The sequence below is a fragment of the Emydura macquarii genome, unplaced genomic scaffold (genome assembly GCF_026122565.2).
Source record: "Emydura macquarii macquarii isolate MOO-44397 ecotype Brisbane River unplaced genomic scaffold, CSIRO-AGI_Emac_v2 contig_1027, whole genome shotgun sequence".
Taxonomy (NCBI): Eukaryota; Metazoa; Chordata; order Testudines; family Chelidae; genus Emydura; species Emydura macquarii.
In genome coordinates, this window is record NW_027131164.1 from 18,320,806 (window position 1) to 18,345,070 (window position 24,265).

Sequence of the window (24,265 nt, forward strand, 5' to 3'; positions counted from 1 at the left end):
AGCTTGCTATAACATAGCTTGTGCATCTCCCGTCGACCACGGCAGTCAGTGTAGACCAGCCCTTAGCTTTTTTAGAAATAGTGTATAATTTTCATAAGTTACTAGTTAGTGAAATATCTGTACTTAAAGAAATAACTTTTGACTGAGTTCCATTTAATGCTGTGAGCTTTTGAGTTTGAGATGAGAATAACAGTTAATACATATAAAACAATTGCAAATCTAGATCATTTCTGTATAAATTGAATTGCTAATTTAACATTACTGGGCTTGATTCTTATCCCGTTTGCACCAATTTTATAACAGTGTAACTATATTGATTTCAAAGTGGAATTACTTCTGATTTACACCTGGGTAATTAAGAAGAGCATCAGGCCCATTATCTCAAATGTCTGTTAAAATTCCCATGAATGTTAATGTACCACAAACCAGGCAAATTAGTCTTAAGTCTCCCTCTCTAAATGTATAATTTAGAATGATTTTTAAAGCCATCTTATACTAACTTCAAGCTTGGAAGCTTTTGTTTTATGACAGTGAGTGATAATGTCATTACCATTGGTAAGGATCTTTATTTTTTGTTCATTTATGTACATCGATGACTATATTTTTAATAGTGGAATAAAGTGGATATTGTGACTAACTTATTAAGCCCAATATTCTCTCTTTCTAGGAGCAACTTCTATTCATAAATTGACCCTTGCAGTCATTTCTAAGTCATCACTTTCTAAGATTTGTCACTTCTTATGGGTTCGATTGTTCCATTGAGGCATAACCCACAGTAATGGGAGGTGTGAAGCTGGATGCAGTTTATGACTCCATGAGCAGCCAGTCTACACACTCTTAACACCCCTTTGAGATGCCCTGCTCCCCTTGGGGTTAAGGGATAAGTGCCAGGACTGGAATTCTGCCTGGCTGTAATTCAGACTGCACAAGGGAAGTGGGAAACTAATAAACTCTCCTTTCCTCACCACACACTGTGCATCCTGTGTGTGGCTCTCAAACGTCCAGCTGGGGGAAATGGCAACATATTTTCTATGAATATGCATTTGAATTTTTAAACCAATCTGTTTCAGCTGGGTTCAAGTCTTTTACATTAACCCATATTCTAATGAATGAGTTAACAGGCAGGAATGTTTGCTGAGATGGTGAATTTTGAGAGAATCTTTTCAGAACATGAATTTTGAATTGCAAATATTCACCTTGGAAACAAGATTCTAAGGTTACTCCGATCCAATCTAGAAAGACTATTGTGCAGTGTTTGTGTCTGATCAAAATTAACCTGCTTAGTTTGAATTTAGAATATTGAATGTTGTTCATGAGCAATTTGTTACTGTCACAGAAAATTAAGAAATGATTTTGAAAAAGAAACTTTAGAAAATCGAAAAACACATTGGTATTTTGCAAACAATAAATAAGGCTGAATTGATCAAATAAATTATTATCAGTTGTTAGCCCCGTTCTAGTCATATTGGTATTAACAAGAAAGAACCAATTTGATGATTAGATACCATGGTGACAGGTTCTTTGAAAACAGATTCTTAATTTGTATCTCAAGTATTTTTCTTGCAGTGGCTCTTGTTACAGACCCTGTTTCTCATGGCTGCTTTTCTATTTTTTGCTCTGAGCCCTAAGGTGTGTTAGAGTGTGGGATCTTTCTCTTTCTGTCTCCTTTCCCAGAAGAGTATGAGCAAAGTGTTTTTTAACACAGAAAGCTGTTCCAGTAGCACATTCAGTTTCACAGTTCCATTGTTCTACACAGCCATTTATCCCTGTTTATAACCTGTGGCCTTCCTACTGCTCTACATAGCTGTTTCTGCAACCTATTACTGCTGCTGTTAAAATGTGGAATTAAAGTGATGCATTCTTACTTGAGCCCTGTGAAGCATTCTGCACACAAAGGAAAGCTTTATCTTTTCATCATATTTGTAAAAAAGCAAAAGTTCTGGCTTTTTTATCAGAAGGGTTTTTTCCTCTATTTACTTCAAGGAAAAAGCAGTTGGTGCTGAAAAAGCAAGGAGGGCCAAAGTGAAGAAGAGGCATTGGAGAGTATTACACAACAACACATTTTCAGAGTGCTATTCAGACAGTCAATGACACCTTACAATGCTCCTGTGAGCCTAATATTATTACTGAAACACATTGGCCTAATCCAGCCTTTGCATAAATGGAGCCAACTCCATTTACTTCATTTGGAGTGTGTGGGTGCTCAGTATCTCTGCAAATTAGGTTAGAAGGTAAACATTTTCAAGAGTTTCCATTACATTTTTGGATGTCCAACTTGAGCCAAGTAGGTCCTGTTGATGTAAATGGGTGCTATGGGGCTTAATCTCCCTGAAAATCAGGTCCTAGGTGTCTCAAGTCATCTACACCAAAATTTAAAGAGTGTTTTTGAAAATTTGATCAAGAACAAGTATAAGACAGCTCAATGAATAAGAAATAGAGCAGGATTTAGAGCTCAGACCTCCTTTGCCCATAGTCCTATTTTTCACTAGAGCATACTGCCTCACAATGGGGTATAATTCACACTTGACATATTCAGTCACATTTTTTCATCAGGTCAAGGCCTACAAAGCCTCCCTCACTTGGGCCTCCAGCAATACATGCAGGTCTAGGAGAAAGCCATTTGTTTTCATATAGTGAAAAAGCACTGTTTTTACCCTTTTGCTATTGACTCTTCACCCCAGAAGTAGTGAGCACTACCTCTGCTTTTGTTGTCTGGGGAAGCAAAACTCTTGAGACTCTTCTTAGCCTGCGTCCTCCACATGCCAATCTGCCTCTGTCACTGGATGACAAATCCTTTCAATGAAGGGATCTGTATATCCAGTGGAAGATTTAAAATCTGTTCAATATCATAACTCTGGGGCACAGTGGCATCTCTCAAGGTTGCTACCAGGCAATATGGAGATTCTGTATGTAGGAGATAACATGTCATTATTTTATTTTACTTCCCCATAGAGTAGTTTTAAGATGTTGTCAGGGTGATGAGTATTTACAATATCAGACCAGTGTTAAATACTCAACTTTACCTTATTGATTTTGGATTGAAAGTCAAAGTAGTGTACCTTTTTAGTAGTTCTCGCTAAGATACAAGTTCTTATTAATGGAAGAAAGATTATTCAGGCCAGCTACATTTTCTGTCATGTGGATCACATTGTCTTAGCAGACTTTTAGATTCTCCCTCTGTCAGTTATAAAACTTCCCTTGTGACTCAATGACATTCACAATACCATTCATTTATGGCTTAGCTGCTAGGTTGGTAAACCTTTTCTTAGAGCTAGAGCGCTTATAGTTGGCACTTTATTTAAAAAGGGTCAGAAATACCCAGCTCTCAGACCCAATCTTGCAAATTAATATTAAATGAAGTGCTCTTGAACGGATAGCCAGGCCACTTAGCTTATGTAGGTGTTTTCTCTTCATATCCTGCCCCCATCTGACCCAGTGGCCATAGCGCTTGTGTTCACATAGTGCTCCATATGATTGTAAAGGAGTTCTTGGATCTTCTAGTGGAATGACTCTTTATTTTCAAATGAAGAAAAGAAACACAGAGTAGCTCAGGCATGCCATCCTCCATATGATCTTTCTGTTCCACAGTTCTCCCCTCCAAAAGAAGAAAATGTTACTGGATTGACAGCACTGATCATACCAAAGATGAAATATAAGTTGTTAAATGAATTTGTTAGTTCTGCGGATGTCAGGGGCTATGATCCTGCAAACTGCTGAGCAATTCCTGGCATATGCTGACCCATGGATTCAGTGAGAATGGAAGGTACACATTAGTGCCCAGAAAGCTCTTAGCAAGGTCCTTACTGCTGTGAGCTCCAGAGTCCTTTGTATTTGTTTCAGCAGGGAAGAGCTGTAAAATACAAAGGAGCAAAACAATTGAGGAACTGACGGTAGCAGTGGCAGCAGCACAGCTAGAAATAGCACATCAAAAGGCATGCTGCTGCTAGTTTTGAGGTTGTGTAACATAAGGAGCAGACTACAGAATCCCATCCCCAGTTTGTAACCACAATGTCAGTCTCTTATTAGGAAAATAAGCCCAAACCTACATTAGGGTGGGATTTTCAAAAGCATGCAGCATTTGCCTAGCTTTTCTCCCATTTAAATCAATGGTAAAATGCTGATAGACCTCAGTGAAAGCAAAGTTAGCCCCAAAATAAGTGCTTTTGAAAATCCTACTCTGTAACTTACATTAATGAAACCACCAACATATCCTATTGTGCCTCTCTGCTTCTGTCATGAAGGAGTTTTTCTCCAAATCTGTTTGTATCAGCATTCACATAGGATGGCTGAATGCCTGCAAAAGTCCATGAAGGGCTTAATGGTGTCTTTTTAAGATGCTAGCTTTGTTAGTGTTTCATGGATTAGCATTTTAAATGTCTTAAATATTTGCTGTAACAACACTAACCATTTGATAATAAGTATGGATAAACACCGAGGATGGGGTGGAGATTAAAGATAATCTAGGTATGGCCCAATACCCAAAAAATACTTTGCCTCCATTTTTAATAAGGCTAATGAAGAGCTTAGAGATATTAGCAGGGTAGCAGAGTGGCTAATGGGAACAAGGATATTGCCTTGCACGGTCATGCATTTAGGGGCTAACGACAAGATTTTTTGCTATAAACTGGGGATGTATCAGTTGGATGTGAGAGAGGAGGACAAGGACCTGGGCGTATTGGTTGATCACAGGATGACTATGAGCCACCAGTGAGATGTGGCTGTGAAAAGAGCTAATGCAGTCCTAGGATGCATCAGGTGAGTTATTTCCTGTAGAGCCAGGAAAGTTAGTACCATTATACAAGGCAATAGTGAGACCTCATTTGGAATACTGTGTGCAATTCTGGTGTCCTATGTTTAAGAAAGATGAACTCAAACTGGAACAGATGTAGAAAAGGGCTACTAGGATGATGCAAGGAATGGAAAACCTACCTTATGAGAGGAGACTCAAAGAGCTTGGTTTATTTAGCCTAACTCAAAGAAGACTAAGGGGAATTATGATTGCTCTCTATAAATACATCAGAGGGATAAATACCAGGGAGAGAGAGGAGTTATTTAAGTTAAGCACCAATGTGGACACAAGAACAAATGGATATAAACTGGCTATCAAGTTTAGGCTGGAAATTAGACAAAGGTTTATAACCATCAGAGGAGTGAAGTTCAGGAACAGCCTTCAAAGGGGAGTATGAGGGCAAATAACGTAACTGGCTTCAAAACTGAGCTTGATAAGTTTATGCAGGGGATGGTATGATTAGACTGCCTAAAATGGCATATAGCTGATCTGTGACTACTAGCAGCAAATATCTCCAATGGCTGGTGATGTAATACCAACGGGGAGGGCTCTGACTTACTACAGAGAATTCTTTCCCAGGTGTCTGGCTGGTGGGTCTTGCCCGTATGCTCATAGTCTAACTGATTGCCATATTTGAAGTTGAGAAGTAATTTTCCCCTGGGTCAGATTGGCAGAGACCCTGCTGGTTTTTCACTTTTCTCTGCAGCATGGGGCATGGGTCACTTGCAGGTTTAAACTAGTGTAGATGATTGAGTCTCTGTAACTTGAAGTCTTTAAATCATGATTTGAGGACTTCAGTATCTCAGCCAGAGGGTAAGGGTCTATTACGGGAGTGGATGGGCAAGGTTCTGTGGCCTGCAATGTGCAGGAAGTCAGACTAGATCATGATGGTCCCTTCTGATCTTAAAGTCTATGAGTCTATGGAATGTTTATAGAGTTCCTGCACTTCCACAATCAGAGAGATGGGGATGTGTTGCGTGGGGAGCTTAATAAATGCAGGAACTTCTCTAGTTACTGCTTTGTCTTCACACTACATGGTGTTAGACGTGAGTGAATCCCTTTCTTTAAAGAAGGGGTAAAAGAAAGAAAAAAGACACCATTGCCCCAGATTGCCACTGTAGGGAGTGGGGAGAGCGGAAAATCAGGAAAACCTGTGAAAGCTGCAGGAGGAAGGAGGCAGAGACCTGTCTCAGCACAGGAACACAGTCCGTGGTGCAAATGGCTTTGTTAGAGAAGTTTGATTTTGGTACCTGGCTTTGCTGGGTCTGGAGATTTGAGCATTTCTTAATGGATTCAGTTTAACATAGAAAACACAAGAATAAATGCCCTGATATTTGCTATGGGTGATTCTGCTGTTGCTATCTTATGTGCCTTCTCCATCACTGAAGAGGAAAAGAAAGAATACACCAATTTGAAGCCCATTTCATAGCCAGACAGAATATTGTATATGAAAGTGCCAAATTTAATAAGAGGGGTAAAGAACAAGGAGACACAGCTGAGAGTTTTGTAACTGCAGCTCATAGTCTTGATGAATATTGCAAATATGAAACATTTAAAGAAAGAGACAGGATAGCTGATGGCATATGAAACACAGCTGCAGTTAGACCCAGATTTCATTGTAGCAAAAGCTATAGCAAAAGAGAGAATGCAAGAAAACAAAAAAGAAACAGCAATTTGACTTATATGCTAGCCGCATAAGGGAGACTGAATCTGACAGTATTAACACAGTTAATGTGAAAGGCAGATTTAGACCAAATTTACTACATAAGAATAGTGCACAACTAGGGAGCAGGAGGCCAACCATCCTAAACAGGAGGAAAAAGTGGAAACGCTGTGGAAGGCATGGCAAGGCACCAACAAATAATATGTATAATACAAGGATTGCTTTGGGTACATACATTGGTTTATAATTTAAGTGTTAATATTTTATTATAAATAAAGTGAATGTTGAGTGGTTATAGCAGTGGTTCTCAACCTATTTACCATTGTGGGCCTCATATATGGCCCACAATGTATAATGTGGGCTGCATCCAATACTACCTGTATGGCCCTAAGGATGTCACATGGGCTGCAGCTGTATGCTGATGGGGCTGCAAGAGGCCCGCGGCCCATAGGTTGAGAACCACTGGGTTATAGAGGTCCTGGTCTTCCACAGTTACGAGAGAGGGCCGGGGAAGCTTAATAAACAGAAGAACTTTCCAGTCAGGGAGTTTTCTAATTACTGCTTAGGCATAGCTCTTTTGATTTATGTTCTCACACTATATACGTACTATGCCACTCACCTTTTGGGAACTCAATTCAAATCATTTTCAGGTTACAAGTAAAAAAATTTGCAGCCTAACTTGTTAGAATTTGAGTGACAGAACCACCACAGAGATTTAGACTGGAATACTAAGGATGTTTGAGGTATATGGGATTGGCAGAATTCTGGGCCCAATATTGCATGTGCTAAAAGGGTCATGCCTTCTGTTGCAACACTTGCAAAATTTGTTTACGCTACTTTGGATCCAAGTTGCTATTGCAAACCTCAGCAATTCTTTGCCAGGTGGGCTACTTTTCAAATGCCTTGGTGCCAAAATATCTTGAATTGGCAACAGGCAACTTTTTGGGGTACAAATTACTTCCTTATGGTGAAATTTGCGTGATTTTACTTAAAGCCCCACTGCTGCCAAGTACCTATCTCTTTTCTACTGCCTGGTGGCCCTTCAGATGAACAGCCACTGAGACACTTGCAGCTGGACCATGTCTGCCTCCCTCAGCCAGCAGAAGCCATGCAGGGCATGTGCCATTAGGAATAGAGCCCCTTTGGCCTCAGCAAAGTGTGGCTTCAGTATGTATCCAATCAGGCAGGGAGGCAATAGTGCTTCCAACCTCTGTGATTTCTTTTAAAATGGCAAAAATTTAAAAGTAAACTGTCCTCCAGTGACACTTTAGGGCTACTTTTCACATGTGACTGGCAAAAACCTGAGCTTTGAGGTTGGCAATACTTGATTTCCAAGGAGCACTATTAGCAATCAGAGAATTTAGCTCCTGGTTATAGAAGTCCTCTAGGATTGTGGATGACGGTCTATTCTTGAGTGCCTCGTCCAGTTTATTTAATTCCCTCATTTTATAAATACTAAACTTTCACTGAACAGGAAGACTTTTAAAAATGAACATTTGGATTTACATATGTCAGGACTAATTCATTGCCTGATGGCAGGAAGTCCACTCTGCAGGGAACTCTACAGCTGGCCATTGCTGCCCCAAAGTTGGGCAGTCCTAGCAAGGGAGGAAGCATTGGGCAGGGTGCCCGGGAAATGAGCTGATTCACAACTTCCCTCTTGCAGTCTCCATGAATGGGACACACTGGACAGTGCACAGAGGTTGTTACACATTGGATGCATACCATTCCTTTGGCTGCTGGCATGCTGGGCAGCACACCCTGGTGCTAGAGTCTAGCACAGTAGACAGGGCACCATGGCCCGAGCTGCTGTCATGCTTCCAGGTCTTGGCTGTTGGACAATGGGGAGCCTGCAGGGTGGTGACTGAAGGCACAGAAACATTTTTCTGAATAGATATCATTAATATAAAAAGCAGCATGTGTGTCTGTGTGTTCAATAAATGCCAGCGTGCCACGTTTTATTTTGCTTATTGGAAAAAGGATTTGGATTTAATTAAAAAAAACTTATCATGATCTGGCTCATGCACACACACAGTGCAGGGAGCTCAGCAAGAGTGTCATACTGATAGCACCAGGAACAAAGGACTTAGAGTGGAGGTACAAAAAAGGTTATGTAATAAGTGGCATTTCACTGGAAGAGGAGAGAATGCATTCAGCCATCCTCAGTTTAGAACCATTTAGTTGTTGGGACTCTCTGGAGGCAGAGAGAGAGAAGTCTCTGCAGAGATAGAAGAGCCAGAAATCCACTCAATAGAGCCTTTCTGCCAACATTACTTCAGTTTAATAGCTGGACTAGCTCCACAGCCCTGACACGGCCCTCAATGTGGATGGACAGACTGAACTAACTGGGTGATGGCGAATCATCCCACACTCCACACTTCCTTCTACTCCCTGACCTGCATCTATTGCAATCTTCTCCTGCACAGCTTAGCTCCACTGCCCATTGAAGAGTGCCCTGCTCTTGTCCACCCCCACAGTGGAACTGCACTGGTTCCAATGCCGGAGAGCCCTCAGCATCTGCAGAGGTAGAAGCAAGATTTTCCTTATTGTTCATTCATTCACATTCCACCACAAGATAATTTGTCTGCCTCTCTTTATTGTCTCCCTAAAACACATTCTTTTAGGTGTCGTGTCTCTCATGTTTCTCCTGACAGTGATTCTCTCTATTTACACAAATGCAGATATCTCAGAATGTCTCATGCATCTGTGATATCACTGATACCAATGCATGAAATGAGACTTGTGGTCTCTGTAGTGTTCAGCAAAGAAGTGCCAGGTACATTTCACATAGGAGCAAACTTAATATTTAACACCTTAAAACTGATTACTACACTGAATGCTCCTCCCAGTTTCTAGAAAAATTCAGCATGTAAATGTAGAATGCAGTGTACCTTAATGATCCTATAATTTGAATAAGGCTCAGATTAACAAGTACTTTTGCAGGTATATTTGTGAACACTAGAGCATATAACAAAAAGCTCATCCACTCAAATATCGCTTTTCTGAATGCCTGTCCCAAAGAGCTGATGTTGCATCTTGAAACCAGTTCGAATGGACTCTGATTGGGATTTTCAAAAATGCCTAATTCTGTTCCCATTTAAGTTGATGGAAAAACTCCCATTGACTCTAATGAGGTAGAGAAGAAAGATAGAATCAAAAGAAGAGAGACAACAAGAGCAAGGACAAGAAGAGAGAATAAGGGAGGGAGAAGGATCAGAGAGAGATGCCATGGTGGAAGGAGGTAGAAGATGTGAGGACTACCAGAGGTTAGGGGTCTATTACAGGAGTGGGTGGGTGAGGGTCTGTCGCCTGCATTGTTCAGGAGGTCAGAGTAGATGCTCATGATGGTCCCTTCTAATCTTAAAGTCTATGAGTCTATGAGAAGCGGAGACAGGAGCAAGAACAGAAGGCAGATAATAGGGACAAAACAAGAGTCTGATTATATGAAGGAATAGAAAAGAGATCCTAAAAGAGAAACAAAAAGTAAGATATCAGTGGAAGGAAAGGAGAGTTGAGATGAAAAGAGAAAGAAAGGAGCAATGGAAGGGAGTAGAGTAGAGGTAGAAATGGAGAAGGGAAAAGGAGAGAAAACAAATTAAAGCATATCACTTACAAACAGGATGTGCTGTTTCTAGCAAATTGATTGAGAGAGTTTTGCCTGAATTAAGGACTGTGGGATTGACTCTTCAGGAATCAGGAAGCGCCTGGGAAGTCCAATTTAAATAAGTAATGGTGAGAAAACAAAAAATAAATTAAAATAAAAGACAAAAGTGAAAAGGAAAGGGAAAGGTTCTGTGTATCTCTTGGCATTACGACAGAGAGCAGCTTTTCTTCAGAGATCTCCTTAGGAAAGGCCCTAGCACTATCTCCCACATCACAGAATTAGATAAAAGATTGACAGCCCTACCGAAGCACTAGAGACTGACAATGGGATTTAGAGCTTTACACTTTTACGTTGTTTCAGAAATAGCTAGTTCAGTAATGACTAAATGTTGTTACCTTCAGCTGACGGTTCAGGACCATAATGAATTTGTGGTTTCAGTCCAGTTCCAGCTGGATAGGGATCCATATAATAATAACCACCTCCACAGTTGTTATTGACAGACTCGTTGACAGTCTTAGCAAAAAGGATAAGGAACAGATAGAAGAGAAAGCGAATTGTGTTTGCACCTGTGAAGTAGAAGGTGCAGTAGTCCCTCCAGGTCAGATGGAGCCTTCTAGAAGGGTACTGGAGAGAAACTTGTTCTGCTGCCACCTGTGTTTTACTTGTTCTGAAGTTAAATAGAGTGTGGTGTACTGAAAACTGTGTTAAAATTGTAAGATGTCAGTTTAAATTTCAGGGGTTTTTCCCAGTCTGGCTTGTGGGACAGAGGGTTCTGTAGGGAAGCGTGCCATCTGGTCCTTTCTATTTCAGCCATTTCAGCAGTCAAATAGCCTTTTAGTAAGGTGGGGTGAGTTATGCTGCTCTGGTTTAGGGAGCAGTCTGCTTTGTCTCTCTCTGTTTTGGGGTTCTTTTGTATTATCATTCTTAATTCTAATAAATAAAGTAGTGTTAGAATGCAACCTTTCAGTGAGAGTATTTTTGTTTCTATTTATGTCTGAGAGGGTATATGACATGAAACATAACACAGAGGACTTCTGTGTAAAGGTCTGTAAATCCACTGCCCTCAACAAGCACTACAATGTAGACACACACACACAAGAAATTAACACCTTAAAGTAAATTCCATTTCTGCATTTGAAGGCGCTTTTCCTCTCTCTCTCGCTCATATACATTCCATTCAATGAACTACAGAGGAAGTGTCATTAGGGCTTTCTTTCTGGACCTTAATGAGTGTCTAAGAAGCCAAGACTGTGAATCAAAAGACCTGATTCTAGTTCCAGCTTTTATTCAGACTTTCTGTGTGACCTGTCCAAGTCATTTCACCTCTCGCTGCCCCAGTTTCCTTCTCTGCAAAATGCAAGTAATACTTCCCTTCTGCACAGCAATATTGTGAGATTGAATCTATTGATGTTGATAAAGCACTGTGAGAGCCTCATATGAAAGATACTATAGAAGTGTAAAGTATTATTATTATTAATTATAACAATAGGTTTCTTCTCCATGACATTCCACCTGTGTATTCCACTCTTTGTGACTAATCAAAATAAGACAACATCTCAAATACTTGAGAACTGTTGGACAATAAAAATGCTACATTATCTCATAAAGAATTCCCATAGAATTTAATAGAAAATAATATTTTTCTGCAGTCTTTTTGGACCATCCTATAGAATTTAACAGAAAAGCATACCTGCACTATAACATTTGACAGCATGGTCACAAGAAAACCATGGAACTAGTGTCATTTTCTATTAAACTCTATATACTTTTGGAATGCTCTAAAGAACCCTGTTCAATTTCTATACAAATAATTGACTTAATCCCTATTAAATTCTAGAAGACTTTTCCATACGGGTTACTAGATATGCCTGACCTAAATACTTAAGCAGCAATTTACTGGTTAAATTGTCAGCTTGGTGTACTTAAACATGTATTATTAGTATATATGTTTATGGTAGTGCCTAAAGGCTCCAAAGAAGATTGGCTCCCCATTATGTGGGATACTGCACAGACACAGACAAAGAGATAGTTCCTGCCCAGGATCACAGGTTGGAATGGATGTATCAGGGTATTAATAATGGGCTATGAAGATTTTTTCTTTGAGGGTGACTATTTTTTACTAGTTAAAGTCCAATCCTGTTTGGTAGTGACTAAAAATGGCTACTATTTGATGGATTGTGGGTAGCCTGTGTGAGAGGAATTAATGACCTAATTTCAGTTCCAAGGGAGTAAGTTTTCCCAGCACAAAAAGCGTAATCACAATTGGCAATTAGCTTCTTCTTTGTTAGCAACTGTTGTTATTTATTTAGCACCCAGATTGCTACTGTGCCTTAAAGAGGTTACAGTCCAGCTAGAAAAAGTAAACAGGGTACAAACCCTTCACAAGGAGGTTAGAAAAGCAATGGTTTTGGATGCAGCTTCATGAGGAAAAAAGGTATGTTCATAACTCAAGTTAGCTAATTTGAGTCAATTAATGTGAGGTAAAATCATAAGAACAGAAGAACGGCCATACTGGGTCAGATGGATGGTCCATCTAACCAAGTATCCTATCTTCCAAAACTGGCCAATGCCAGGTGCTTCAGAGGGAATGAACAGAACAGGTAATTGTAAGTGATCCATCCCGTAGCCCATTCCCAGCTTCTGGCAAACAGCAATCCCTGCTATCCTGGCTAATAGCCACTAGTGGACCTATGCTCCATGAACTTTATCTAGTTCTTTTTTTTACTCCATTAAGTCTTGGCCTTCACAACATCCTCTGGCTAGGAGTTACACAGGCTGACTGTGCATTATGTGAAGAAATACTCCCTTTTGTTCTTTTTAAACTTGCTGCCTGTTAATTTAATTTGATGATCCCTAGTTCTTGTGACATGAGAAGGAGTAAATAACATTTCTTATTTTCTTTCTCCACACCATAGACCTCTATCATAGCCCCCTTAGTCGATTCTTTTCCAAGTTGAAAAGCTCCACTTTTATTAATCTTGCCAATTCTAATATATCTTTTTTGAGATGATCATAAGGCAGTTTGTAGCTTTCACACAAGTTAGGTCAGGTTGAAGACTATGGGGGAGCCTTGGGTTACCTTGACCTGCTAACATGAGTAAAAAACAAGGTAACTTGAGTTAAGAATACATTTTTTTTCCTAGTGAACACAAGGCCTTAGTGATAAAGCTAAGCATTATCACCCCTATTCAGCAAAGAACTTAAGCACTCTCCTAACTTTAGGCATGTGAGTTCAGTAGCAGTACTCATGAGCTTAAATGCTGTGCTCAGTCTGGGTCTGTTTTAGTAACTCCATGATTTTTGTTTGGATTTTTATTTTCAAAGAGATAGAGCTTTTCAGTCATCTAGTGATATCTCTGCTCTTACAAGAGTCTGTTGGCACTGAGAGCAGAAGAACAAGTGATTTGACTAGCATGGAAATGGAACTGAATTACTGAATCTCAACTGTATCTCGCTGCAAAAGAGCCTTCAAGTTTGAGGTTAAGCAATATGCATTGAGGAAGACCCTGCATGAGCTGTGCCTCTCCTTTGAATAAATTGAACATTTCTGTTTTCAATTATGTCAGTCCCGCCCTTACCATGTGTCTCTGAAAGAAAGTCTCTGAAAGAAAAAAAATGTAAATGCATATATTGTACTACAGGTTAGCAATATGGTCCATGTTTCAGTGTTATGTTCCATTGGCTAGTGGTGGTGTTCTAGTGTGGACAATCAGCTTTAAAAGAAGGACTCATCCAAATTTGCACAAAAGAATGAGGGGAAAGACGACTGAGATCTCTTTCTCTTTTGGTTAGGGAAAAACTCTTTGCATCCTTGTGTAAGATACTAGTTAGACAAACACTTGCTAAACTGCACATTAGTTTAAGAAAAACATTCATTAAGCTTAGATAAAAAGCTTGTACATTCAGGGTCAAATTATTTCATTTTTTTTTTTTTTAAGTCAACTGGCAGTATTTTTTTTTTTGTATTTTTTTAATTATTATTTGTTCATTTGTCTTTTGAGTCCAAACCTAATATTAAATCCAGCAGTTGCAGCTTATTTAGCTTCCTTCGCTGCTGCTGGTAGCAGTTTTCTAGAGCACATCTAATGAATGGGACATTTAGATGTGCTAGGTACTCTCAGGCCACTGGACAAACTTATTTGCTGGATGTATCCAATACACTATTATTAGGCACTGAAGTGACTAACAGTGCTGGCATTATGTGGTCATAATTAGTTTTCAGAGTTCCTTAATCTTTTCATTGTTGAGAGTAGTGAAGTAATTCTGTGATTTTGGAGGCTAAAGTAAACTTCTCTTGCACCTTCTAGTTACATTCTTTTTTAAGTACCGCAGAAAAGCTATATGATCCTTTTCCCACTCATTCTGAGTTGGATTTTCAAAGGGCCCTTGCCCCAACCTTCTTTTGTATTTGAACATATAAGCCCTATGAACACAGTTTTCAAGCATTAATACTTGCACACGCAGTTGATAGATTCAAACATCTACATGTTCTAGTATTAGTGCTTGTAAAATGAATGTGCAGGTGTTTGCATGCCCATGGTTTCTGAAAATTAGGATCCATAATTTTAATGATGCCCAGGGATTTGTAGATATCTGCTCATATTAATGTAAATTAAAATTTAGTACATTTAGACCAGCATAACTTTAGGATTCTTTAAATCTCTGTGCATGATCTACAGAAACATTATAGTGCTGAAATCAGTATATGAAAGACCTTTCTAAAAGCCTACAGCCTTGTCCACATAAGAAAGTTGCAGTGGTTTCATTAACGGTGTGATTTTAAACTGATTTAGTTAAACTGGAAAAAGCACAGTGTGAACATTCTTATTTCAGTTCAGTTTCAAGCTTATTTTGGTTTAGCTTACATCGATTATGAATCAGTTTTCAATTAAACTCAAATAAGTCACTTTTACATCAAAATAAGTGTCCAAATGGAGGGTATGCAATGGTTTAACTTTAAGAAAAAGATTTAAGTTACAGTAGTGTTGCTTACAAATCTGGTTAGTTAGGGGCAAATCATATCTGCCTGTGGAGATATGCTGTGGAAGAGTAAGAAAAGGCCCTGGAAACTCACCTTGTTCAATTCCTATCAGGGCATGCGTTTGAGGGTCTATGGAGAAAGTAGAGGGTTCTGGCCTCCCAATCCAGCTGATCTCTTGGATAAATGAGGAAGGGTTCTCTTGGTCCTATAGATAGCTCTAGTGGGGGAGCTGGATGGATCTGTGCTCTCCTATCTCCCCTAAGTGGAGGGGACATTCCGAGCTTAAGTTTGAAGACGTTTTCAGCCCAAACATTTAATTAATGGGATAATAAAGGGCCCACTCCCATAGGATGGCATCATTAGGGACTTGATCTAGATTCCATTGAAGTAATTGACCCTGATGGGAAGAGAAACTGACCCTAGTTCAGTGGCTGAGATGGCTAGGAAAAGAATAGAACATCCTGAAAGAATAATATTAATGCCTAGACCTTATTTAGTGCTTTTTGATTGCTGATCTCAAAGCACTTAGCAGAAGAGACGTGTCTCCTTCCACAAATTTTATCGATGGAGAAAATGAGGCACAGATTGGTGAATTGACTTGCCCAAGGTAACTCAGGCCAGTGACTGGCTGAGAACAGAACCCAGATCTCCTGAGCCCACTTTTGTAAATTTAAAAAACTAAATATATAGAAATAAAGTATTTAAAGGGGACTATTTTTAATCATATTCATTCATTTTTAACGTAACATGTCCACGACATAAAACAATTATGCCCTCCAGAATGTGTGTGTTAGTTATCTATGTTTGGTATGAAGCATGGGGAGCAGGGCCCAAGCATAATTTTTTCAGGCCCAGTACAAACTTGTAACACAGTCCCTCCTTCCCCACACATACCCAAAGGGGTTGCAGCCTGGGCCGGGCCCCCCAGGGCCTTCAGGCCCTGGTAAAGTGTACCCTTTCCCCCTCCCATGTGGGGGCCCTGATAGGGAGAACCCCCAAGTTGTGTAAATAACATATTGAGTAAGGAACTTACAGTCTGTGTTAGTTACTCACTTCGGGCCAAACTCTCACCTACATCTGAGCATCCCCAGTAACTTTAGTGGGGAAGCACAAGTGCAACCTCGAGCAGAATTTGACTTTCAATCACTTACAAAATAGCAAGAATAAGGTGAGATAGGTTTGCATGTCATAGCTAGATATCATTATTTGATTTATTATTTATACCACAGTATTTTCTATATGCCTCAGCCAAGATCAGGATCATTGTGTGCCAGGTGCTGTACAAACACATAGGAACTGTTAGTGCTTACTCCAATAGTTTATAAAATAAATAGCCCTTCCCATGCAGAATTCTTCTGTAGGAACCAGTTATTATGCTACACCCAATACTTGCCTAAGGGGAACCTATAAGCATTTCCAGCCTTGAACACACCAAGTGAGGCATATCTGAGCATGGGACATGGCATTTCCTGACTGTCTGCCTGCCTTCCTTCCTTCCTTCCCTCCCTCCCCTTCCCACATATGCATATGAGTTCTGGGAAGAGCTGGGTAGCCTGTATTGCAGGATATACAAGTAACACTTTTCCTGAAAGCTTAGGAAAATTGCTTGTGAGAATTATATGTGAACCTGCTCCCTGTAAAGGTATAGGATGGGACTTGAAAATGGGTACAGTGCTGATCTAACGCTGATCCCATTGACTTCAACAGAAGCAGAGTTAGGCCAATACTGAGCACTTTTGAAAATCCATAACTTTCTCCCAGATTTTGCAGGCAGCGTCTCCAGTCACCACTATCTGAGTAATATATTGCCTTCCTGCTCACCCCAGAGTTGTTCTGGTTCTAAGAAACTTACTTGAATGCAAAGAACCTATGATATTCCACTGGTTCTCAGCACATATAGATTGCTGCATCTTTATTCATAAGCTCTCTCCTATCAAGTGAATAGAAAGAAGTGAAATTTTACACAAATGAGTTTTCATAGTCTCAACTGATCAATTCTCAGCTACTTTTAAACGTAAGCGTTTAATAGCTTCTGAAAAATAACATTCTGTAAATAACATTTGTAGCAGGATGAAGTAGTTTGAAAAGTTTCATTCTGTTCCCCTTTTATATGTTTGCTGCATATTCATTTTTTGCCATCAATACACTAGGTTAAAAAAATCCAGTAACTTGCCCAATACTATTTCTAGTTAAATGAAGTTGCTTCCTGGTTACATTAAGGATGCCTTAATTAGTTTTTAGAAATATTACTTGAATTAATAATATATGTAAAATATACATTCATTTAGTATGATGAATGCATCTATTTATTAAAAACTCAGAAAATACCAAAAGGTTTGTCTTTATAGCAACTGAAACCAAAACAACTAAAGTGGTTGTAATTCACCCTATTAGTTATTTTGGTGCAAGTCTGTATATGGACACCCTTGTTTCATAAAAAGTACACACTGTTCTATATAGGCTGATTTTTTAGAAATTTAAATGATTTTTAACTAATTCACTTACAATATATTGAAATTGGACATTCTTAATTTAAAACTCTAGTTTCTACACAGACTTGCATCAAAATAACTAAAGATGTGATTTACAACTGCTTTAGTGATTTTGGTTCCAGTTCCTGTGTAAACAGGCCCTTAAAGTCCATCAGAAAGGAAATCCTTCTGTTGACCACTTGTTTTATTTCTGGTTGTATTATCTCTCATTGCTCACCTCTTCTTGATCACTATCACAATAAGGTGAAAAGTGCCAGGTGAAAAGTGTAACCAAATTCCAGTTAACAGAAACTCTAGTTTAATTTCTATCCCTCTGGATTGCACCAACTGCCTTTGAACCTTCAATCCTGTGAAGCTCCCCAACAGTAGGAGGTGATAATGAGCTCCACCGAAGCTTAATTTCAACCTTATAGGGCATGGGAGTTCCACAACACTGAAGTTCCTGGTTATTTGAATTTCTGAGTTTATGAAGGTTTCAGATCTCCCTAGAAATGTTGTGAGATAAGGGCTCATCTGTATAAGAGTTTAGGCCTGTATTCAGGAAAGCACTTAAAGCATGTGCTTAACTGGGGAGATCAGACCTAAGCACACTGGGACTTAAACAATGCTTCAGCACTTTCCTGAATAGTGATGCTTTCCTGAATTGAATTCTTAAAGACCAACTAGAAGTCCAGAAATGCACACATTTAGTGTATCTTGGATATATATAGTATTTGTCTAATTGTATTACATAAAGTAGTTTCACTTCCCTTCTTTTAATTCATTACACTTGTTGTAGTAGTTAATAAGCTCTTATGAGATCTAGTTCAGAAGTTCAAATACACACTGTTTATTTTAATTAAACATTCTGATTTAATTTCTTCTGTAGTGTTCATGCCAGCCTTCTCCATGTAAAACCTTTTTCTATATTCATTATGATGCTGTTCAATTCTGCTGCAATTCTACAGGACATGATTACACTAATGGTTTGTTTGTCCAGTTAGTTAGGTTGCAATTTGACTACAAGTGGGTAGTATTCATTTTTCCCTCTGCCGCTATTCCTGGCCTTTCTCAGAGGCTTTTTCTCTAGTAAAAAGAGATGAGGTTGTATGATACTGCAAGTGGTGGGCTAGAGCAATAACCACACTTGGTAGCAAGATGCCCAACATGTAAAGTTATCCCTATTTTAGTAAACGGAAATACGGCATAGACCTGACCTGTTTCAATATTGAATATATTGAGTGGCTGTGGTGAGGTGACATCTGGCTGCAGCTAGTTAGCCTTGGAAATCCCTCTCTCATCTACTAGTGCCAGCATTAGAGGTGGCCTGGAAGCAAACAGCTTTCTGTTTATGAGTAAAGAATAAAATCCCTGCTTTTGGGATTAAGCTCTGAGGGGGCAGAGCAAAAGAAGCCTGTGGGGTCTCCATGGTTGGCACCTGTGGAAACAACATCCCAGGCAGGAAGTTTTTGGATGGGCTGTTAACATATGGGTTTTATTTCTGCCAAGTAAATTACTCCCTTTAACTTTTTTTTTTTAAATTTATTTTAGGTGTCCCACTCCTGGTTGCGATGGCTCTGGGCACATTACTGGGAATTATGCTTCACATCGAAGGTATGTAAAGAGAACTCTTGGTCTTTAAATCATGAATGTTTTAAGCATATTTATTGGATTACAAAATGGGAAAGGGATCTGGGGGTGGGGGGAGAATCTGTCAGCTGTCCCTGATTAAACTATTATTATCATTTGCATCAGGTGCCAGGGGAAACTCTGCATTTACTGATTGAGGTAACAATAGTATCTTCCTTTTCCTAGAAGAGGAGATACGATGGTAGATTAGTAACTAGGGAGTGGTAGATGCTGAGTAGTTGATGCTATCCCCATTATATGTATGAAATACAGTTAGGTGAGAAGAGCTGCTTTTTATTTAGTAACAGGAACATATGCTATGATGTCTGACCCAGGGTTAGTAATATAGCCAGTTCCTGCTCCCATTAAAGTTAATGCTATTGGGCATGATTATATGCTCACATAGGTGAAAACCAGCAGGAACTCTGTTGAAGCCTGTGGAGATACAGCAGTGTAAAACCGATGTAAATGAGAAAAGTTGTTTAAAACCAAAACAACAATGAAACACAGAGATGAAAGAATCTTCCACGCCATTGGGTTCAGTACAAATGACAACTAAATCACAGTAATGATTAAATTCCCTTTAAAGAATCATTTCATTTAAAAAATAAAGATTACCTTAAAAAAGATGAGGTGTAAATTTTTTTTTTTTTTTTTAAACCAAGTCACTTAGGAGCCTAAATCACATTTTCAAAAGTGACGGAGGGCCAGATTGTTAAAAGTATTTAGGCACGTAAATGATGTGGATAAGTGCCTTGTTGTGTTTAAAAGCCTAGCTGCTTTTTTAAAAATTCCATTAGGAACCTCATTGCATCTTTAGGCACCTAGGTACGTTCAAAAAACTGGCACCTTGGAGCCTCAATCTCATTTACATTGGTATAGCTATGTCTCTCAGGGGCGTGAAAAATCCAAAACCCTTGAGAGACATAGATATACCAACCTACCCCCTGATGTAGGCAGAATTCTTCTGTTGATCTAGCTACCTCCTGTCAGGGAGATGGGTTATCTATGCCGACAGGAGACTCCCTCTCATTGGTGTAAGTAGTGAGTACACTGAAGTGCTACAGCAGTGCAGCTGCAGTGGTAGAGCTGCGCCGGTGCAGCATTGTAAGCGTACACAAGCCTTTAGGCAATCTAAACGTTCAGTAGCATTTTTTAAAGATAATGAACAGCACAGGTAGGAAGAATCTGACTGCTATATAAGGGAGTTGCATAAGATTTTTTTTAATGTTTCGTTAGTATAGATAACCCAAATCTGAGGCAGGGGAATGCAGATCAGTACAATACAGGGGGCAAAGGATCACAAATCGTATAGAACTAAATAACTGGAAAGGCACATCACAGTTGACACTTCGTAATGTACACACAATAATGAATGCCAAAGAGCTCTTAAATTCAGATTGCTATGAAGACTGGCATTAAGGTGCTCTGGCAAATTAGTTCCCCAAACCCGCTGAATCTGCTAATGCAATTTTGAGGTTCTTTTGCTTCATGGTACAAGTGAGAGCTACTGTCTTGTGGTCAGTCTCAAAAGTCATCTAGTCAGTTTGAGAAAAGAGCAAGGAATTAATAATATTGAATGAAATTCAGGGGACTATGAAGAGGTTATGAGGAAAAAGAATATTCCTCAACCCATGGGAAAAATTCAAGGCAGCTCTGCCTCTCTTCTGTGACTTAATTCAGCACTGGAAATAAGGACTATGATCGCTGTGTTAATTCTATTTTAGTATTTGTGGCCATTGGTCTGCATAAATTTGAATTCAATAGCCATACTCCGCCACCAAGCCCACTTCCACAATGGGCTGTTGTGAACTGCTGTGTAGCTCAGGTCTGTAATGTGCAGAGTGTGTGCCTTGTTGTATTAATTTAGAGAGGATAAAAGGGCCCAAAGAGTTAAAGGTGTTGATATAACCCAGTCAGTGTCCAACATTAGACAACGTCTAACAAGATTTGGGATTTGATATACAGACTTCAGCCTGCTTAGTGCAAACTGATAATTAAAAATCCTTTTAACCTTTAATTAAAGATAGAGAAGAGATGGAAAAACAGTTAAAGTATCAGAAATGTGAAGTAATTAAATAAGGCTTTCATTTTAACAATGTCCTTGTTCCGTTTCTGTTTAGCTGGAAAGAGTTTTTAGAAGGAAAACTCCCTTGTTTATCTTTTACGAGGTATCAGAGATGGAGGCAAATGTCCTTTTGAAGAAAAGAAAAGTTAGTTTTGATAGGCTGAGCCATTGTTATTGATGTTAAAGTTCAATCCTGTTTCTTTAACACACAATAAGACAAAGCCATCCATCAGTAATAGATCTGGGAATAAAACAGAGCTGGCTGGATAGCATAGTCCCACCCTGATCTCCCTGATATTCGGAAGAATGTGCAGTCTGTTCTCCTATCTGTGCCAACTAGCCCTGCTGGCCAGTGCAAAAGGAGGGCTGAGGCCACAGCCCATCTTCTCCTGCCCCCTTTAATATGGACTAGATAGTCAGAGTGTGGGGCATGGACTGAGGTGTTAATGGTTCTACTTTTTTAAGGGACACTGCTGTTCTGGTTTGGGGATAGACTCATCCCAGCCTTCTGCTACAAGCAGGCAGCCACCTGCTCGATGAGGGAGCAGAAAAGGGTTAACTGGTAAATGGTCTGGCTAGATAAAATGTAATCCATTTCCCAGACAAACTGCTGTGCATTCAGTAGCCCACTCACCCTGGACCAATCTGCCCCCATTTTAGTGCTTTCATGCCTGCTGCCTCTTGGTCTTGGAACTACTTCACTTTTTTTGCCATTCCAACAGCCACCTTCACTTAAATTTCTCCTTTAAACACACTTCTTCAGTGTTTACATTTGATTTACAATTGGACACATTTACAATAGCCCTGGGATTAATCTGGAGTTTTATGCTGTACGGAAGAGGTAATCCAGTACTTCATGGTGCACCTGCAGGGAAGGGAAAAGGTGCTTTACAGTGCTACTGGGATTAATCCGGTGCTTTGGGTTTCTGAACTGTTCTGTTTTTCTAATTTGGATTAGATAGGTGCATTGGACTATATTTTCCTTTGTTCTTGTAGAGTCCCAGCACACAAAGGGACTCAAAAAAATAATATAATGTAATTGCTTTATCTGGAATTTGTCCAGTCTTTAGGATTAGCAGGCCTACTCTTTTGAAAAGCACCATGGGGTCTTCAGTGACCCAAGGCTCCAGGAACTTGGTTTTGCATCTCGTGGAAAAGCGCACTATCCACACCGTGTCTTGAGTACCAGGCTGGAGCGCTGGCATTGAACTCAGAGGGAGGCATCCCATCTACTTTGAAAAGTCATTTCCCACAACAATCTTGCTTTTCATTTGAGGGTCCTCATCTTTATACTGAGCTATCCCATCATTGCTTGATTTTTGGGATCACAGTCTATAAGATGCCCAAGCCCTATATTACTGCCTAGTGAGAGTATATTGATGAAAGTGGTAATGAACTGATAACCTAAACCTGTAAGAATTGTTATCTGTGTTGGACTTTCAGTATGCCTATAACCACATTTCTAATTCTTTCCTTGAAAACTAGCATTACGTTCCTCCTATTTAGATCTGATTAAGTAACACTTCTCTTTAGACTATACTTAATACAATTTTTTAAAATCTTTTTTGTACAAGAACATTTCAATGACATACTGCTGTCTTAAGTGACTGCCAAAATGAATTGGGTAACAAGGTGGGTGAAGTAATATCTTTTATTGGACCAACTTCTATTGGTCAGAGAGACAAGCTTTTGAGGTTAAACAGCTCTTCTTCAGGTATGGGTATCATTTGTATTGCAGATAGCTGCTGTATAACAAACACCTGACTATTTGAAGACAAATGTAGCTCTGGTTTAACCCTGTCCAGCTCCATTTTAGTCAATGAAGTCATTCAATGCCCCTGAAGATGTTGAAGTTACACCTACATATACCAGGGCTAAATTTGGCTTGTTATGAGGAGTTAGTTGGACATGAAAAAATGAAATAAACATGTATTCTCTGTAATAGCTTTTGGTTATAATAGGATGAAAAATTAAAACAAAGGCTTATATTTGACACATGTTTTCTTAAGGAATCTGCTCTCAAAGGAAAAATAAATAAATCATAAGCCCAGAATTATGTGTTTAAAGAGTACTTAGAACTTGAAAAGTCTTTGAATTTGCTAATATATCAGTATTTGAATAATATATGCCAATATATCAATATATGAATATAAATCATCCCACTGCAGAAAGATGACACACAAAAGTACCAATAAATTGATTAATTGATTGGATATGAAAAAGACATTGACTCATTAGTCAAGGCATAAATGGTTCATTTCGATTTTGTGATGAAAGTTATACAAAAATTTCACAAGCCCACCCCGCTGTATATCTAGTATAGAGTATTTTGCTTTCCTAGGCAATTTTTCTCACAGTCTAGCTTTCATATATAACAACAGACAAGATTTGTCACACACATGATCAGCATCAGTGTCATTAAGGGGTTACTTCTTCCACATAAGTTGGACTTTTGAGAACTGTTATTGAAAAGGAAAATAGTCTCTCTTCAGCAAGCAGAAGCCAAGTAGTAGGAAGTATCTGACATATGTTTGTATGATGCTCAGCACAAAGGGGTCACAATCAGCATAGGTGCTACTGCAGTACACATAGTAAATAATAACACCATATAAGCAGCGATCAAGATCATTCTGAAAATACAAATTGAACTAAGGCAGAATACTGCTTTCTGTTGTAATTGAAGTAAAGGCACAATTATTCACTCAGGTCAGTGGAGTAACTCTAGTATTACACCAAAGAACAGAATTTGGCCCTTCATCTGCATCTGGCACTGATGAGAATTATGATGACGTTCTTGATACCTGCTGTTAGAGCTCATAGAAGAATTCTCGTTGAAATATATGGGGGAACAGTCGTGGAAAATAGCTTTTTAACTAAATGCAAATTTTCACCAAACAAAATCAGATTTTTGTCAGTAATTTTTCTTTATTCACTGCAAATCCTGGCTCCATGGAAGCCAGTAGCAAAACTCCCATTGACTTAAATAGGACTATGATTTTACCCATAATCTTTTAAGAATAGCATATTGAAAATAGAATTTCCATCCCACGGGAAACACAG

The 24,265-nt window shown here is 39.2% G+C and overlaps 1 protein-coding gene across 1 annotated transcript in view; it reads left to right on the plus strand.

Moving 5' to 3' along the window:
* The window catches only part of MYT1L (myelin transcription factor 1 like), a 352,194-nt gene that overhangs the window by 295,786 nt on the left and 32,143 nt on the right, over positions 1–24,265 (plus strand). Inside the window, exon 17 of the mRNA XM_067544884.1 lies at positions 19,060–19,122. Within this exon, the coding sequence (XP_067400985.1) occupies positions 19,060–19,122 (63 nt within the window). The remainder of the gene's footprint in view (positions 1–19,059; positions 19,123–24,265) is intronic.